Source organism: Thunnus maccoyii, chromosome 14, assembly GCF_910596095.1.
Source record: "Thunnus maccoyii chromosome 14, fThuMac1.1, whole genome shotgun sequence".
In the NCBI taxonomy this organism is placed as follows: domain Eukaryota; kingdom Metazoa; phylum Chordata; class Actinopteri; order Scombriformes; family Scombridae; genus Thunnus; species Thunnus maccoyii.
The window spans coordinates 31,423,417-31,442,931 of NC_056546.1; the positions used below are offsets into that span (position 1 = coordinate 31,423,417).

Here is a 19,515-nt window from a genome sequence, read left to right on the forward strand (position 1 = left end):
GGAATGATTTGCTCTAAAGCCAAATTGCATACAATGTAGACCAAAATTGTTTGTATTAAGAAATGTTGTCAGTTGTTTAATGACAACTTTCTGTAGTCTGGTCTGTAGTTACTGGCTTCAAGGCAGTCTCTACATTTAATTAAAGCTGCAAGCAGTGTTGAACGGGCCTTCGCACCCTTGCACATGTCGAGGCACAGTGCAGTCCAAGGGCTTCTGTCATGGGCATGTAGATGTCTCCAGACCTGGGCTGACAGGTCTGACTTTACAAACATGTGAAGTTTGGTGCAGACTGGAGCATGTACAATAAAGTTATAGCAATTTCCTCTGTCATGGCAAAACATCAAATTTGCCAAATTTGGTGAGTTTTTGAACATGTTTAGGGGGTCAAATTTGGGGTTGAAGTGGCGTAATAATAAAGAAAGAAAACTTGACTTTGGCCAAATCTTACATTTCAAAGCACAGTTTTTGTAGGAAATTTCATCGCAAGTCCATTGATACAGGTTTGAAAGTGGTCTGACTTATACTTTAGACATCAGAACCATTTGTTTGACACAAAGTCCATGCCCAGAGATTGCCTCCCCATTGGTTTACATTGTAAGGTGCGATGTGGCACTCCAAATTTCGGGGCTTACAAAATCTAAACCGTTCACGTTATTACAAAGTTTTTAATAACTTTGTTCAGCACAGTGTGATAAGTTATGTATTAAAGTTTGAAGCCAATATCATTAACGCCCTAGGAGGAGATAGCGTTTGTTCAGGGTCCAAAATTGGCACAAAGTCATACTCTCATGGGTGAATTGTGGACTTCCTGTTGGATTTAGGTCAGGGGTGTCAGTGTATGATTTGTAGGTTTTGATGAGATCAATAATTGAGTTTTAGTTCGATCTCTCTACGACATTCCTACGGGTCGTGGTGGCCATATTTGTTACATAGGTGGCACTCTCAAGCACATTTTGGCTCTTTGGGGGATAATTTTTACATTTTAGCAAATTTTTCACCAGACCTGATGTGTGTGCCCCTTTGGGGCTCAGGCCCTAATAAGAAAGAAACAAACACACAAAATACAATAGGGTCTTTGCCCCTTTGGGGCTCAGGCCCTAAAAATAGGCACGACAATGGCACCTTTCCAGTCATCAGGAAAGGAGCTGTGTTTAAAAGACAAGTTAATTAAATGAGCAATAGAGGAGTTAAAATATCTTTGCATGATTTGACAAACATGGTGTCAAATTGGAAAGCATCTCTACTTTTGGAGCTTTTTAAGGAGCTGATGATTTTGTTTACTTGTAACTCATTAGTCTCCATCAGCTTGAAAACCTGGCCTGTAGCATCTGTAGGAACAATATCCAGTTTCCTTTTCTTAATTTTTTTTCCTAACTCAAATACAGGCTCAAGAAAAAAAATGTTAAAGGCAGAAGCAACAGTAAGATGATCTTCAATTAACTTTCCCTGTACTTTGAGTTTAAAATCTCCTAAAAAATTTGAGTCCCTCCTTGTGAGATTATTGATGTTTTTCCAGACCAATTTACTGTTGCCTTTTGCCTCATTCAAAATATTGAGATAAAAACGAGCTTTAGCTTCTCTTAGCTCTTGGATAACTTTGTTCCTTAAACGTTTATAAATCAGCATGTCAATGTCTCTTCTAGTTTTTATTGCCTTCCTTAGTGCAGCATCTCTAGATTTCATTAGTTTCCACAAATTTCATTAAGCCACGGTAAATTTTTATTTTTAGATTTTATTTGTATCCCCACGTTAAATCTTTCCCTCACAGAGTTGATTCTGTGAGTAAAAGTATCACAGCCATAGTCCAGATCATCAGAGGACAGTACATCATCCCAGTTCAAGCTGTTAATTTCATTGATAAATTCTTCTTGCTTAGCTCTGAGTATGCATTGAAGGATCATTGTCTTGGTCATAATCAACTTTTAATCAGTTTTCTCACACATAGGGTTAGGTTATAATCTGATAAGCCAGTGATTAATTACAATTAATTATGATATTGATTTCTCTTATCTATATTGTTGTTGTTTGACATGATTCATTAAAGAACATTAGAAGTCATTGTGTATCTTACTCTTTTTGTGCTGTTTTAAGGATGTAGTTCCTGTCCTGGTGGATTACTGCCTGCTGCTACAGAGGACGTAAGTATATATGTTTTGTACATAAATGCAAACACACTTCTAGTGGAGTAAGACCATAACACTGTGTCTACACAGAAAGCGTAGCATGGGCAGCACATTTAGCATAGCAGCAGCAAGTGCTCCGTCTGTGTGTCTACACAGGAGGTACTCAGGAACAGTGTTGAACATAGGTCACCTGCGTTTTGGAAGCACTCAGAGCCCAATACACAATGACTGTTGTTAGGTGAGTAAAATGGAAGAAAATAGACTTGAAGCCTAAAAATATGCCTCAGGTCAGAAGGGTTGGACTCATGGACTAGAGGGAAGTTGTGCATTTAACAGCTCGCTCTAAACAGATGTAGCAAACAGCAGTTGCAATAGAACAAAGATACAGCTAATTTGCTGTATATGTCATAGCCTACGATGAATTTTTCATCCTGAAGTCTTAATTTTCCTGTTACACAACCCCTGAGCTTGTAAAACATTTTCATCAGCGGATGACAGGATCAAGTATACATTCTGAATTTACCAATAAAGAACACTTTTAATGACTTGTGCACGTTTGTAAACTAATTTTCTGTATTGTACATCAGTAATTAATGTTTGAAATGATACCTGTCTGTATTATTAAATTATGAATAATGATAGAAAGTGATTAGAATGAAACAATACCACCACATACTGTACAGGCTCATTATTATTATTATTATTGTTATTATTATTATTATTATGTTATTGGCCAATACGCATCGCAATATGTTACACATCTCTGGACATTCCTGTTTCAGCACTGCCAAAAAGACACAAGCTCTAACATTACACTGAAGTTTCTTAAAAAAGTTATTTATTAGCTAACTGTGAATCCTATGGTGCAGATATGTTTCTAATACCATTTTAGATCTGTAAAACACCCTGTCATATGTCTGCTGATAATATTTCCTAAATCATTTCAAACACTTTATGGCTAAAACACTAACATAACATTCAGCTTCAATCTATTTTCATAAATGTACATTAGCTAGTTAAATCCATTAATTTGCTAGATTGTAAGGAGCTTAAATGCTGTAAAACATTGTGCTAATATCCATTGATAGTTATTTCTAAATCAAAAATATAATAAGTCATAATGTTGGCTGATTTCAACTTCACAGCAATCCTATAGTGCAACCGCTACTCGCTGCCAGTTTGGAACTATTTGACATTTGCACTGCCCACCGTTACTCCAAAAAAACTGGCCTTATAGAGTCAATGGAGATGTTGCCACTCTCTCTTTCTTAATAACTGTGGACTGTGTGTGTGTGTGTGTATGTGTGTGTGTTTGCGCAGTGACCTGCTGTTCAACCAGCTGTATGCTCAGCTGGTGGAGAACGTGGTTGCTAAGGGAGTTTTCCTGGAATCGCTGGAGTCATATATTATTGTTGACCGCCTTGGTCACCTCACTACACCCATCATGAGGGACCTCCTGGCCCATTACCATGATAACGGTTTGATGGACAGCCTGGAGAGATGCATTGTCCATCTGGATGTCACCAGCCTGGACATAAAGCAGGTGTGTGTGGTTGTGTACAGTTAGGACTGTGTGGTAAGTAAAAAATGCCATCCACAGCAGTTGGCAGCAGTAAGCCAAAATTTGTGAGGACAAATTAGGCTCTACATTTCCACTGGTATAATTTTCATAGTAGGTCTTCTGTGTGTGTGTGTGTGTGTGTGTGTGTGTGTGTGTGTGTGTGTGTGTGTGTGTGTGTGTGTGTGTGTGTGTGTGTGTGTGTGTGTGTGTGTGTGTGTGTGTGTGTGTGTGTGTGTGTGTGTGTGTTTGAAGGTGATTCAGGTGTGTTGGGAGAACCAACTCTATGATGCAATGATCTACGTGTTCAACAGCGGAATGAATGACTACATTACACCCATGGAAGTAAGTTCGACACCAAAATGTTGTTTCATGAGGAATTGCTGGGCAAAGTAGGAGATAGATGCACACAGAGTCTACTCCACCAGCTACTTTCACTTAAACATATTTGTGCCATCATTATCAGTAAGTCTAGGAGCTAAAAGTGTAATTAGACTCTTAACATTGAATGGTTACAGAAATTAGGGTAACCACACATCCAGGTTGTAACTGACTTGTACTTTACCCATCCAAAATGCTAACAAGATGGCTATGGCTGCTAATTCACTGACTACTACAGTTCTGGTTAAAGGACTTAAAAGTTTAGAAAGTGTATGACAGACGAGCTCACAGTGAGAGACACATTGAGAGAATCTCCAACTCCAATCCAGAGTTCTCTAAATGCCCTCAGTGTTGCTGTGGTAAATCACACTGCCACCATCTGGAACATGTATGCTTGCCATCGTGACTGAGGAAAATGCATCACTATGGGCTAACATGGAGGACTTGGTGTCTCAATCCAAAAAGACAAAACTTGTAAGTGGTCGGAATACCAAAATGCCAGGGTCCCAGACTGTGCTGTGGACAGCGACCATGTCCCTTACTGGTGCGCTTTCATCACTACATTGAGAAGGAGCTGGTTCTGCTGTGGGCAAGGAAGCACCAGGATGTTTCATTCAAAGGGCAGATCTCCAATCAGGGAGTTTGTTTAGAAATGTTAAAGTGAATAGTGTGGATCATAACTTTGACTCTCCGGAAAAAGCAGAGCTGTTTCATCAGCAGCATTTTGACAATAGACAGACGTGAATTAAGCTGTTCTGGATAATAGAATATATCTATGGACATGTGAGATGAAAAATTCTCGTGGCTGCACCACTGCTTTGCTACTGAGCAGTTAGTGAACCACTGCTCTATGTTTGCTCCAGGTTTATGTTGAGAGACCCGCCGCCCTGGGTAGGTCTGAGACAGCTACCAGCTAGTTCAACAAGTATTATCTGTAAATTTATAAATCGAGACCCATTTGTGCATAACTGATTGTCAGGTTACGCAAACCCTAGATAGCAAAGGTTTTTCATTCAAACTTCAACGGTGAAGTCAGTCAGGTGTGGGTTCGCTTACACTCCCCATTCAAATATATGAGTATTTTTCTGTGTCCAGCTGCAGTTACTTATTGTCTCTACACACCTGACAGTACACATTTCTTTTTTTTTTAAATTTTCTTTTTATTTGCCATTTTCACATACATTCTGCTTACAACTGGTACACAATGACATATTCTTTTCTATATTCCCAATATTACAATATTATTCATTTAAACATGACAGTCTTCCTTAGTTTTTTACTTTGGATCCAGATAGAGAATAACTGTGCCTACTCATACATATCAAGAGGAAAAGTAAGATAAAATAAAATAAAGAATATATTATTCATATACCTATGGCTATATATCCATACATGGATACATATACACATGTCCAGAGCGCAACAGTTATTCACAATCTTCCATACTTCATGGCCAGTTGAATTAACAGAGTTCTACCATGTGATCGATTTTGCAGATATTGTGAAATAGAATAAAATTAAAAAAACCAAACAAACAAACAAAAAAAACCAAAAAAAAACCCAGAACCTTTCAACATCTGTAGCTATGAAATATGAACTAGGGGTCTTTGTTCCTAAGATGTACATCTCAGATACAGTCCAATCTAGTTGGTTTTATGTACTCTATCCAATTTTCCCAAATTCTTTCAAATCTGTCCCTCTCCAGTCTCACAGACAAAGTTAACTTTTCCATCCCATATATATTGTGCATAACCTCAACCCAGTCCTCGACCTTAGGTACCTCATTCTTCAACCACTTTCTGGTAATCGCTTTTTTACTTGCAATCAGCATTGTTCTGTAAATATATTTGTCCCCAAATCTTGTTAAATCTATGCCCAATATCCCCAAGTATAACACCTGAAATGTAAGTGGAAGATTTACCTTCAATACTTTATCCATACACTTCCTGCCAGTAGGTACGAATGGAGGGACAACTCCAGAATACATGGAAGTGGTCAGCTTTCTCAGCTCCACACAATTTCCAGCACTTTGTATCATGATACTTTGACTGTGCTCGTGATATCTTATAATATTCTTCCACCCATGTTCTCTCCAAGATAAAGAACAGGTTGTTCTCCATTGTTGTTCATTTATCTCTTCCCATTCATCCACTGATATAACAATATTTGCATCCCTCTCCCACCTCTCTTTTATATACACTGTGTCTGTTCCCTTTAAGTCCTCCACTGCCTTATATAGTCTTGAGATAAGCTTCGTTCCCAATTTTGATTCATATGTTGCAGTAAACATCTCAATAATTTCTGTCCTCCTCCCGTTTATGACCCCCCTCATTGTTTGCTCCAGATAGTTCCGTAATTGCAAATACCTATACTGATCCGAATTTGTGAGGTGATATTGGTCTTTTAGCTCCTGAAAACTTTTAATTTTCTTCTTACTTAAGAGCTTCAGGAATATTGTAGGTCCCCTTTCCCAATTTTTAAAACTCTTATCTATTCTATTTGGCATGAATTCAGAATCAAACCCAATCCATCTTAATAATCTACTTTGAGTTTTCAAGTCGTTTTCCGCAATTAATTTGAACCAGATCTTCAATAATATATCCATCCATGGGTTTGCCTCTTCTCTAATGTGCTTTCTCAGGTTACTGTCCCCTGTTATAGCCTGTATTGGGACCCCATCTGTTGTGCCGGCCTCTATCTCTTTCCATCTCGCTGAGTAGTAAGGATTGTATATATTCAACAATATTTTTATTTGTGCAGCTTGGTAATAGCTCTTCAGGCATGGAAGTCCTAACCTTCCTTTGTTTTTGGGTAACTGCAGCGTTCTGTACCTGATCCTTGGTCTTTTCCCCCGCCAAATGTATCTAGAGATCATTTTATTCCATTCCCTAAATTCATCTTCTTTTAACTCCACTGGTAGACTCTGGAACAGGTACAAAATCCTCGGCAGTACATTAATTTTTATCACCTCCACTTTTTGTGTAATGCTCATATATGGTATCAGGTTCCACCTTTTAATATCTGATTTAATTCTACTAAGCAATGGATCGTAGTTGATGGACTTCAATTGTCCTAAGTGTTGAGGTAGATTAACTCCCAAATATTTTAATGATTTTGATTCCCAGTTAATTTTGTAATTGTCCCTAATCGCTTGGCCTGGTCTATAGTTGTAAGTTGTAAGTTTTTTGTATATTTATTTTATAGCCTGATAAATGACCATAATCTGTGAGGGTTGTCATAAGTGCAGGGAAGGACGTATCTGAACTTGTTAAATACATTAATATGTCATCTGCAAATAGAGCTATCTTTTGTACCCCTCCCCCTATATCTACACCTGTAATATTTTCATTGTGTTTTATCCAATTACTTAGAGGTTCCAAAAATATAGCAAAGAGAAGAGGACTCGCTGAGCAACCTTGACGACAGCCTCGTTCTAGTGTGAAAAACTTTGAAAGACTCCCATTGATCCTGATCCTAGCCGTTGGTTTATTATACAGGGCCTTTATGACTTTAATAAATGTCTTATGAAAATTGAACCGATCCAGCACTTTGTATAGAAAGTCCCACCCCACCGAATCAAAAGCTTTTTCTGCATCTATTCCCACCACTACTGTCTCTATTTTATTTTTGATTACATGTTGCATAACATGTAGGGTGCACCTGATATTGTCTTGCGTCTGTCTTCGTTTTATGAATCCCGTCTGGTCTAAATGTATTATTTCTGGCAGAATTTTTTCTAGTCGTTGAGCTAAAATGGTTGTAAACAATCTATAATCTCGGTTGAGGACGCTAATAGGCCTATAACTGGAGCATTCCTGCTCATCCTTTCCTTCCTTCAGAATTACAGAGATGATGGCTTCTCTCCATGAGTGAGGAATTTCCCCCTCCTTCAACACCCAGCTAAATGCCTTCCGCAGAAGTGGGATTAATGTTACCTTAAATATTCTGTACCATTCTGCTGTATATCCGTCTGCACCCAGGGACTTGTTGGCCTTAAGATTTGAGATTGCTTTATTAACTTCCTCTTCTGTAATTTCAGCAGTTAAAGCCTCGTTCTGTTCTTCTGTTACATTTGGTAAATTTAAGTTCTCCAAAAATTGATCCATCTGGGTTTTATCACTAGCTTTCGGTTGAGCATATAGGTTTTTATAATAAGTTTCAAAGCATCTTTGTATTTCCTCTGTTGATCTTGTATGCGGGTCTCTTATTTTGTAAATGTTATTTTTTGCCTGCTGTTTTTTCAGTTTATATGCTAGCAATTTTGTTGACTTGCCCCCCACTTCATAATATCTTTGTTTTATAAATAACAGGTTTTTTTTGGATCTCCTGTGCGTAAATCTCATTTATCTCCGCCCTCTTTCTTTTTATTTCCTGATATATGTCCTCTTCCAATTTATCTTTATGTTCTCTTTCTAGCCTTTTTAGATCTGATTTTAATGTGTCAAGTTGTAGCTGTCTCATCTTTTTTAAGTATGCTGATTTGGCTATTAGCTTCCCTCTCATCACGGCCTTACACGCATCCCACAGTACAGACGGAGACACCTCACCATTGTCATTATCCTCTATATATGTCTGAAGTTCCTTCACTATTTCCTCCTTTGTGTGTCCTCTTAACTTGTTTGAGTTTAATCTCCAGATTGTTGTTTTTTTCTCGCTCGCCAGACGTAGTGTTAAGTAAAGAGGGCTATGGTCTGATAGATCCCTTACTCCTATCACATTTTTCTACCCTATACCTATCTTTATTATTCATCAGGAAATAATCAATCCTTGTGTATATGTTGTGTGGTGATGAATAGTAAGTGTAATCCTTACTTGTGGGATTCAGATCCCTCCAAATGTCTACAATTCCCAGTTCAGACATCATCATCTTAATTTTTTTACTGATTGCACTTTTTTGTATCCCACCTCCTGAGGCATCCAGCTGTGGGTTTAGTCTCTGGTTCTCTGGCCTCCAGCAATCAAAATACCCTCTGCCTCTAGTGTCATCAAATCAAACATCTGTCTATAAAACTTCCAATCCGAGCCTGGTGGGGCATAAATGTTAAAAAAAATTACCACCTCCCCCTCAAGTTTCCCCTTAACCATGATGTATCTACCCTCTTTGTCCCCTGTCACAGATATCTTTTCAAATGAGATCTTCCCTGAAATCAAAATAGCCACCCCTCGCCGGCGTCCTGATTTGTAGGAGGCAGAGAATATTTGGTTGTAGCCATTTCTTGTCAGCTTTGCATGTTCCTTCTCTGTCAGATGAGTTTCTTGTAATAAAATTACCCCTACCCCTTCTTTTTTCATCTTACTAATTATCTTACTCCTTTTGGTTGGGTTAAGTACACCATTTACATTATATGAGGCTACTTTAATGCAGTTCTTGGATGTTGTTATCAATCTCTGTTCCACCTGAATTGTGTCTCTCTCCTATCCTCTCTGTCATATTTACCCCCCTATAGCTACTGAAACAGTAATGAACATTAAACAACTTATAACAAAGGTTTAACTTAAGTACTTTTAAACAGAATACTGTAAGAACTTCCTTTGGTGAGGTCTGTCTATTGACCTTCTCTGAGCTCTGGTGTTCAGTCCGCTCTGAGGGATGAGCACTGCTCCCTAAAGGCAGAGAGCCCTCGCTGCTGAAAACAGCAGCGTTCATAAGTTCGCAACTGCATTTAGTGCTTCCCTGACATCCTTGGCTTGTGAGGTTATGAAGTTAGCGACTAAAATCCATATAAAACGCTGTAGTCTTATCAAAATTGAGTTTACACATCTCTCACCTCGTAGGCTAATGTTATTTCCTGGAAACAGTCAAATCTTAACCTTTTATAGTGTTGTTTCATCGGGAATCCCGGTCTCTCCTGAAGGCTTGCAGTTTCTGTTGGTATCCCGGCCGTGTCTCTGTTGTCCCGCGGCCCGTCTTCACACTGCCCGACGACCACATTAGTTTAATCCGCTCCATCCAGTTTTCCTCCGGTGTCACGACCTCCACCTGGAGCCCTCGGGACAGCATGTCCTTCGTCGCCTCCTCCGCTGTGTTATAGAGGCATGTCTCCCCCTCGTAAAACACCCAGAGTTTTGCTGGGAAAGGTGTCTGAAAACGTATTTTCTTTTCTCTCAGTACCTTTTTTGCCTCCGTGTATTCCTTGCGTTTTCTCAGGACGTCTGGTGCATAGTCATGGTCTAGAAACACCTTCCTCCCCTCATATATGAAACCCTTTTTCTGCCACGCAATCTTGATAAGTTCCTCCTTACTGCGGAAACTTTGCAACTTCATCACGATGGATCTTGGAGGGGAGTCTTTGGGAGGTTGGGAGACTAAAGCCCGATGGGCTCTTTCAATCTTCAAGTGATGGGGGGTAAGTCCAGCTTCTCCCTAAGGAGGTTTTCGATGAACGTAATCATTGATTGAGCATTACTCTCTGCACCTTCCTTCACCCCATGAGTGCGGACATTTTCCCTCCTCTCGCGGCCCTCCAAGTCCATCATTCTGGTCTCGACCCGCCTCTGCAGCTCCACGGGTTCCAACGCGGCTTCCTCCAGGCTGCAAGTGCGCTCCTCTGTTTCCACAATCCACTTTTTGGCGTCATCAATCCTGTTGTTTGTCTTTCTGATATTATCTCTGATTTCTTTGAGATTTTCGAAGTTCTCCCGGCGAAACTCTCTTATCTCTTGTAAGATTGTTTCCAGGTCTGCCATACTTTTAGTGGGTGGCTGTATCTCTCCTCCCTCTCGGCTTGGTTGCGCTGCTAGCTTGGCATTCACTCTCTCAGTTGTAGACTCTGCTAGCTCTCCAGCCAACCCGCGTGGCTCGCATGTTAGCTTAGCTGGCTCGTTGTCCTGCACAAAGTTCATATCAGCGTTTTTATTCGACTTTCGATTTTTCCCTCTGGTCTTATCCATCGCCCTTTTAAAACACTTTCAAATTTATCATCCCTTTCTCTAACTGATAGGTTTGTAGGGCTTATTTAATATCAATGTCGGGGAGCTCATTTTTTATGCCGCTGCCATGTTGGTATGCCGCCGGAAGTTCCGACAATACACATTTCAATCAAACTTTGACCAGGTCATGTGGGGTAAAAGTCTCTACTTTTCTAAAAATAGACTTGATGAAAATTAGGAAATTAATTTGTTTTACACACAAACTCATCAAGAGTTTTCAATTTACTAATTGAAATTCAAGTGACTGAGCCCAAAACTTGATTTTGATGATACAGGTGTGAGCAAGACAGACATGTCTCACCCTGCAGAAAATTCTCATCCTGTCAATCAAACTTTCAAAATAAAAGTACACCACACTTGTAAGAAATATCCCTCATTTTTGAAAAGCAAAATGATCTGATCCTGACGGGCCAGAGTGCGTGGTCCCAACCAATGCTGCTTGCAGCTTTAATTAAAATAAGTTCTCTTTCAAAAAAACATCCCAAGATATGAGTGGAAAGTTTTGTTCTTGCAGCTGTATTCATAACCTTTTTTTGACTCAAATATAGCTTAACCATGTCATGTGATATGCTACTTCAGTACACTTTAACAACAAATATTACTGGGACTACCACAGAAAATTGCAGATGTTGGGCCGTGGCTACAAGTTTGGCTACCAGCAATAATTAATGATTATCAAAGATAATTGTTAATTATTAAAATCAATAAAATTATTAATAAGAATTGATAATAACGGGGCACCACCCTGGACTAGCCAATTCAGTCTCAAAGTGTACTAATCTATGAATTTGGGACTTTGATTTATAATTAATTTAATAACTATAAACAAAATCACCATATCAATAGCTTGTTAAGGTTGAAGGATATGGAGTTCTTTACAGAGCAGAGGTTGGCAAAACTCATTCTTGTGCAACATTAAAACAGACAACAGGTATATCCAAGTGTGTGTGTGTGTGTGTGTGTGTGTGTGTGTGTGTGTGTGGAAGACAATAGCAAGATGGCTGCAGTCACCTGGTGACTGAGCACATGGCATGCCGACAATTTGGCTGATAAAGGGAAATACAGAGATAAAAGGCTAGACCATGTGGTGTCTTGAACCACATGTGCTGCCTGAACCAAAGTTCGCCAAACTAGGTTTTAACCTCTTAACTGTGTGGTTCTCGATTCAAGGCCAATTGGTGTATGCTAAAGGTGCCAGGTTAAAATGAGGTTAGTTGCATGCAAGGCCTAGTTACTGGATGTAACATGTGTTAAGCATGCTAACATCAACCTAGCGGTGTGGCTATGCAGTAACCTGACTATAGGCATCAAGGACATCACAACAACATTTCAATGTATAACCTTAACCAAATCAATACACGTACAGTACATTGTTTGAGTTAAACATTCTTGCTTAGCTGTACTATGCTTCACTGTGCCTAGCAAGGCAGTGAAGCATAGTACGGCTTCACTGGGGGGCCCAGGTCACTCCTTTGTGTGGAGTTAGTGGCAAGCTAACTCCATTTCGCGGCTCCTGTACTTGTTAAACTGGCCAGCAGACTTGTGTGTTAGCTGCTGGCACAAGGAAACTTAGTTTCTGAGTCTTAGGCAGGCTCTTGCGTCTTCTGCCGTAAAGAAGACCGTGTGTGTCTGCTGTGAGCAGGCCACACAAGAGAGCAGAGAGCTGCTCCAGCAGCTGCTGGAGGTGTGAAAGACCAAGCAGCTGCTCCTGCAGCTGAAGGAGAAAGAGAGCAAGGAGCTGCTCCTGCTGCAGCTCGTGGAGAAAAGAGAAAGATAAGAGGGGAATCTCTAGTTTTGATAACCTGGATCCATGGGTGGAGCTTCACACTTTGGGTGCGAACCCCCAGGGCTCAGGTTTCTTGGAGTCTTGAAGCATGTGGTAAACTGTGGTCCACATGTAGTCCCAACACAGATGAACACTTCATATCTAAGAATTCACATTTTAAACACTACCACTGACTATCCCTGTAACAAACTGGCCACAATTTCACCTATTGACCATATACGGTCCAGCCATATACAAGGTTTTGACCTAGTCTTGTTGCACTTATAAAAAAAAATCAAATACAGTCTAAGAGGATCAACAGCACAGTATCATAAAAGATGGACTCTTTGTTACTGATGTGAATTCATTCATTTGTCACTCAGGATGGTGATTAAACAAAATGTTTCCAACACTTTTTTTTGTTTGTCCATTGTGTGGGGTTTTTTTTTAGTTGTTTTTCTTCCTTTTTAATTCTTAATATATATATATATATATATATATATATATATATATATATATACGTATGTATGTATATATACATACATATATATATATATATATATATATATATATATATATATATATATATATATATATACACACACACACACACACAGTTAATGTAACTACCTGTTGTTCAATAGTGTTGTATTCCTAATAAACACATTTAAAACATAAAAAACTTATTTCATTACTTCATGTCAGATATTGTCAGAGATGCAAATGTGCTCTCAATAAATAGGATTACTTAAATTTCAGTTAGATTTCAATAGCAATATTTCTATGCTAGAAAGCTTCAGCTTCATATTGACTAATTAAATTAATATTATGGCTTTTGCTGGATTCACACTGTAACCATGGAAGTACAAACTATTTGACATTTAATGATTAGGTTCAGCTATAATTTCCTACCAAAAGCTCTGTAAATTAAATTTCTGGGCTAGAAAGCTTCAAACATTTATGAATCTCAGTAGGCAGAGTTCAATGGTGGGATCATCAAGTTCACCTGACTCCACCCTAAATATCAAATTATAATATACACTGATCTGCAGGCCTAATATACTATTAATGCAATAGAAGTCATCACAAAAAGTCATGTTGATGTTGATGAGGAATACTGTGGTAAATGCTGCCAAATACAAACTGTAAAACTGTCACATTACAGCAGAAAAACAAGGGACTTGCACTGTGTGTTCCCCATTGGTTGTTGCAGTATTTCCCACTCTGTAACTCCCAGTGGTGTTGCACTAAATGGCACCCCCACTTATTATTACTGATAATTAGTGCCTATAGTTGCATATTGTGGTCATTCACGATTGTCTTTTTCATTCTAAAAAAACATTTTTAGTCAGCAATTATTTTATTGTATTAATTTTTGTATTCTATTGTATTAAGCCTTTCAACTTTCAACTTTACATCAGATCCTGAGAAATAATTGATAACATTCCCATTTGTTTTCTATGTGTTGGTTGTGTTTCAGAAACTCTTTGCAGTGATTGGCCCACCACTTAGTGAAGGGAGGAGCCTAACAGGTAAGCCTGAGAATCACATCCCCACGAATTTATAGTACCAACTATTTTGAGTTTCTTTATAGTACAGAAAGTTTGAAAAGCACATTTCCCTTTTTCTCTTTGGACAGATGAGGAAGTGGTGATGGGAAACAAACTTCTGGTATACATAAGGTAAGTTAAGAGATAATGTATATAATTTTATACCTCCGTTAGTTTGTGCAGCTGGTATACAATATAGCCAATGGTTTGCTATATGCCTAAGCTACTACTTAGAGGAGTCCATTTTTTTGTGGGTTTATTGTGATTGTGAGAGGTGTCACTAAATTCTTGACTCCACTTGTACTAACAAAAATGCATAACATACGGATTACAGAAATGCATTCTGTGGCAAGGAATGATGTTCTAAAAACTGTTAAAAACTGCAAAAGACCAGGCAAGTGTCATCACATCCATGCAGTTAAGCCTAATGCTACAGCCAAACCAGCATCTCTCTTCCCACACTTTTCCCCCCAAACTATTTAACAGAACAGCGTATGATAAAGATCTTTACTTAAATTGCTTCCTGTAATATGTAGTGTAGTGTCCAATAATGTTTGTATAATACTCATGGGTAAATGAGTAGTTTGAGGTTTTGGACAGTATGCAAAATGTCTGTCTTCATCCCTAGCATACATGCTCAGCTACAACGGCTAGCATAGGCAGTATGGCATAGGAAAATGCCAGGGGTGCCAAGGTGATGGAGATGAAGAGAAATAAAAAAAAAGAAAAAAGAACAATGTAGTGATACATGTAAATTGTGGATTCAAATGCACCCTCCATGTTGTCAATAGATCATGTTTCCTTCTGCTTCTGTATGCTCAGACCACTTTTCATAGTTGGCTGAGGCGCATTACCAACCACTCCAAATTCTCAAAAGAAACCACTTTCAGTTGAGTGTGTGCATCTTCACTTTGATAGGCCTATGATTCTTACCAGTGTTGCTCACAACTGCTTGTAGAATGCGCACAATATGCAGGTTTACTATATACATTTATAATTCACCACATTGTTAATACATATTGAGGAGTGTGTGTGTGTGTGTGTGTGTGTGTGTGTGTGTGTGTGTGTGTGTGTGTGTGTGCGTGTGCGTGTGCGTGTGCGTGTGTGTGTGTGCGCACACGTGTGTGCATGTGTTTGTGTATGTAGCTGCTGTCTTGCAGGAAGGGCGTATCCACTTGGAGACATTCCTGAAGACCTTGTGGTTCAAGTCAAGAACCAGGTATGTAGATACTCTGTATTTGATAAACATCAGGCCAGAGTGTGTGTGTGTTTGTGTGTGTGTGTGTGATTGTGTTCTTAAGCCACACCAATCCCCCACCAGTCACTGCTCACTCAGAATTTTTTTTTTTTTAATGACTTGGAGGAGGATGCACTGATCAGATACAGATGTGGCTGAAATTATTGGTACCCTTACATTTTATTAAAATAATGCACCATTTGCCCTGAACACTGTTGATATTTAAAGATATTTTATTATCAATGCATGTCTATGTTTGGTTTGCAGTGGAACAAAACAAAAAAAGTTGTTAAAATAATTGAATTTATGCTTATTCTATGAAGATATTCTAAAATAGCCTGGACAAAATTATTGGTACCCTTTTGAGGTTGTAAGAAATAACTGATTTGTAGTGATACTTTAAGCAGACTATTGTGTTTTAATTAGTATCATAGGTGTTTTTAATTTTATAATCACTCCTGCAGCCAGTTTAAAAAGAGAAAATTACCAACTCTGCTGTTCTGTACCACTGTGTGCATCACATTGAACATGGAAAACAGAAGGAAAACTAGAGAGTGGTCTGGAGACATTGGAAAAAAGGTAATAGCTAAGCATGGTCAATGTAAAGGTTACAAGACCATCTCCAAAGAGCTTGATGTTCCTGTGACTACTGTTGCCAATATTATTAAGAAGCTTAAGTCCCATGGAACTGTAGCCATCTCCGGATGTCGTTGTAAGTGGAAAATTGGCCTGAGATTGAACAGAAGTATTGCTTGAATGGTCGAGAATACAGATCCAAGCTGATCTTCAAGTTCAAGGTACAATGGTTTCGCACCATCCATTGCTGTTTCAATGAAAAATGGGCTCCATTGTAGAAGACCCCACTTCCAAGAGGGAGACACAAAAAAGTCAGACTGGACTTTGCCAAAATGCATGTTGACAAGCCACAGTCCTGTGCTTTGGACAGATGAAACAAAATTAGAGCTTTTTGGTAAATCACACCAACCCTATGTTTATAGAAGATAAAATGAAGCCTTCAAAGAAAAGAACACCATGCCTACTGTGAAACATGGAAGATGTACAGTGATGTTTTGGAGTTGCTTTGCTGCCTCAGGCACTGGGTGCCTTGAATCTGTGCAGGGCACAATGAAATCAAAAGAGTATCAAGAAAATTTGGAGCGAAACATACAGCCCACTGTCATGGGTCCTCCAGCAGGATAATGACCCCAAACATACATCAAAAAGCACCCAAGAGTGGATGAGAAGAAAACATTGGACCATTCTGAAGTGGCCTGCTATGAGATCTGATCTGAATTCCATTGAACATCTGTGGAAAGAGCTGAAACTTGCAAGTGGGAGACAGAACCCATCAAACTTGAGAGCTGGAGCAGTTTGCTCAAGAAGAATGGGCCGAACCACCAGTGGAGAAGTGTAAAAACCTTATTCAGAGTTACAGAAAGCGCTTGACTGTAGTTATTGCCTCCAAAGGCTGTGATACAAAATATTAAGTTAAGGGTACCAATATTTTTGGCCATGCCATTTTCATTTGTTTTATTGTATTAAATAATATAGATCAAAATCAAAGTTTCAGTTATATTCAGTGTGAAATGGGTCTCTGTTTGGTGCTTTATAAATAAAATTGAATTGAAATGAAAATTCTTCCACAAAGTAGAGTGATCCTGGTCACTCTCACACACTAAAGTCACAGATTTTTAACTAAGTAGAAAGAGTGCCTGTTATGGGATTAGTACTCTGTATCATCTAATACCCTGAAAAAGTGTGATTGTTTCTGTGGCCTGTATTCATTTATTGGCTCAATTTGTCACAGTTGTCAAGCCTGATTAGCAGTGTTGGGAACGCGTTACAAAGTAATTACAGTAATTACAGTAACGCACTACTGTAATTCCACTACTTTTGGCAGTAACTAGTAATGTAACTAATTACTTTTTCGAATTAAATAAAACAATTACATTTACTCACATTTAGTTGGGCTTGTTTCTCGTTACTTTTGTCTTACGTGAAAAAAGTGGACAAAAAAAAAGTGGACAGCTGCATCTGACCTTACTGTGTCTCAGAGCCGCGTTGTAAAGTCACGTTATTGTAGCCATCTCGTGGTAAAACATAAGCTTTGTCTCTGGAGTTATCATGTTATATATTGTAAATAATACATGTTACTGAACTGCTGCTGCTTTTCCTGGTTTGAGTTGTGGATCAAGGGTAAAAGTGGAGTGAACTCTGAAATTGTGTGACAACTTACATGTTTGTGTTAAAAGCAACGCAGAACTTTTTATAATGCAGTAATTTAATTACTTTTTGAGAGAAGTAACTAGTAACTGTAACTAATTACTAATTTTTAGTAACTTGCCCAACACTGCTAATTAGAGATGCTGGCTGGCATTTGAGTGGCTAGATTAGAGAGGGTGGTGCCATGAAAAGTGACGTTAAGAAGTATAGAGTATGTGTCACTGGGACAATACCACTTGGACAAACTGTAGTTTGTTGAAAAGGATATTTTGAAGTAAGAATTGCTATAGCAGTAAAAGGAAATGAAATTGAAAAAAATGTTGGACAATTTGGAGTTTGATGGGATGCTGCCTATTCTGACTACAGAGTTCTCCAATTTCAAAATTCATCTGAAGAAATGTAGTTGTAGACATTAAAAGCAAGCCTTTCTATACAGTGAACTAATGCTGTGTGGGTGCATGTGTTTGTTTGTGTGTCAGGTGTTTGAGTTCCTAATCCGTCTCCATTCAGCCGACTCATCAGAGGAGGAGGAAGTTTTCCCGTTTATTCATACACTCCTCCACTTTGACACCCGGGAATTCCTCAATGTGCTTGCCATGGTGAGATGTTCTTGTCATTTTAACTTCTGTCATGCTGGTAGATGTGTTTTTTTTAGTATGTTGAAACGCTGGATGACTGTATCTTGAATATCTTAGTAGGTCATTTATCTGAACCACCGCCTTTACCTTCAGTAGAGTAGTAGGTCAGTTTACTTGCCACTTAAGTTGTCATATAAAAACTGCTACCGATGAAATTTTAAAAAATGTTTGTAAAGCAGTTTCCAACTGGATGCAATGTTCTGAATATTATTATTATATTACTATCCATGTACCAGTTAGTGTAGCTGCTGCCTTCCTCACTTGGCCTGGCACAGTAGGCTGTCATGATTCCTCTCCACATGGAGGTACATGTGAAGCTCCACACTGTCTCCAGCTGCACTTGGCAGTTGCAGGATCCTCCAAATCTTACAAGTGCAATGACTTGGACATGATCCCTCAGAGGTCTACCACTTCATTGACTTCCAGGCTGAGCTGGAAATGCCTCTCCAGAGGAAAGGCAAATTTCTTACTTCTACTCCATCAGATTCTCCAAATGTAACTGTTCATTTCAAATTGAATTTTGACAAAGGTTTCATTTGACAACCTTTGCAGGGAGGTGTGTGTCTTATGGCAAGTCCCCTAGTCCAGTGGTTACCAAACTGGGGAGATACAATGGGGGCACGGTGGAGGCTGAATATAGATAGAGAAGTTAGTGGAAAGGCTGTCAAAAAGAGATATAACATCACAGCTACAAAAACAAAGACAAGAACATAAGATGAGGCGGGATGCAGACTCTGTTGGGTAAAACATTTCCAGCTGCTGATTATCAAGCATTCAGTATTGTATGACCTACAACCATCTACTGTCTGTTTGTGCAGTCTGTGAGTTTTTCTCAACTTTTAAATGTTTTTTTCTTACATTGTGACATCCGGTATATTGTTTTTTATTCAAGTAGGTCATCAGTACACAAGCTAACAAGTCCCTCATGACCTTCTTTCAGCATTCAGTAGGACTAGAAGTCTGTGTGAAGACCAGGGCTGTAGTGGTAAATAAAAGCTTGGGTAACAGTGTTTCCTGTGGAACAAGAGGTTTGCTGCGGGGGAGCTTCCCAGCCAAGTCACCAAGGCATTGGATTTATACAATAGAAGACTTTGAAAAGACTTTTAAAAG

The 19,515-nt window shown here is 38.9% G+C and overlaps 1 protein-coding gene across 1 annotated transcript in view; it reads left to right on the forward strand.

The window, feature by feature from the left end:
* Positions 1-19,515, forward strand: part of vps8 (VPS8 subunit of CORVET complex) — a 176,318-nt gene that overhangs the window by 80,841 nt on the left and 75,962 nt on the right. The window contains exons 20-26 of the mRNA XM_042434438.1: positions 2,092-2,138; positions 3,444-3,666; positions 3,937-4,026; positions 14,238-14,289; positions 14,397-14,439; positions 15,454-15,526; positions 18,247-18,366. Coding sequence (XP_042290372.1) covers positions 2,092-2,138; positions 3,444-3,666; positions 3,937-4,026; positions 14,238-14,289; positions 14,397-14,439; positions 15,454-15,526; positions 18,247-18,366 — 648 coding nt within the window. The remainder of the gene's footprint in view (positions 1-2,091; positions 2,139-3,443; positions 3,667-3,936; positions 4,027-14,237; positions 14,290-14,396; positions 14,440-15,453; positions 15,527-18,246; positions 18,367-19,515) is intronic.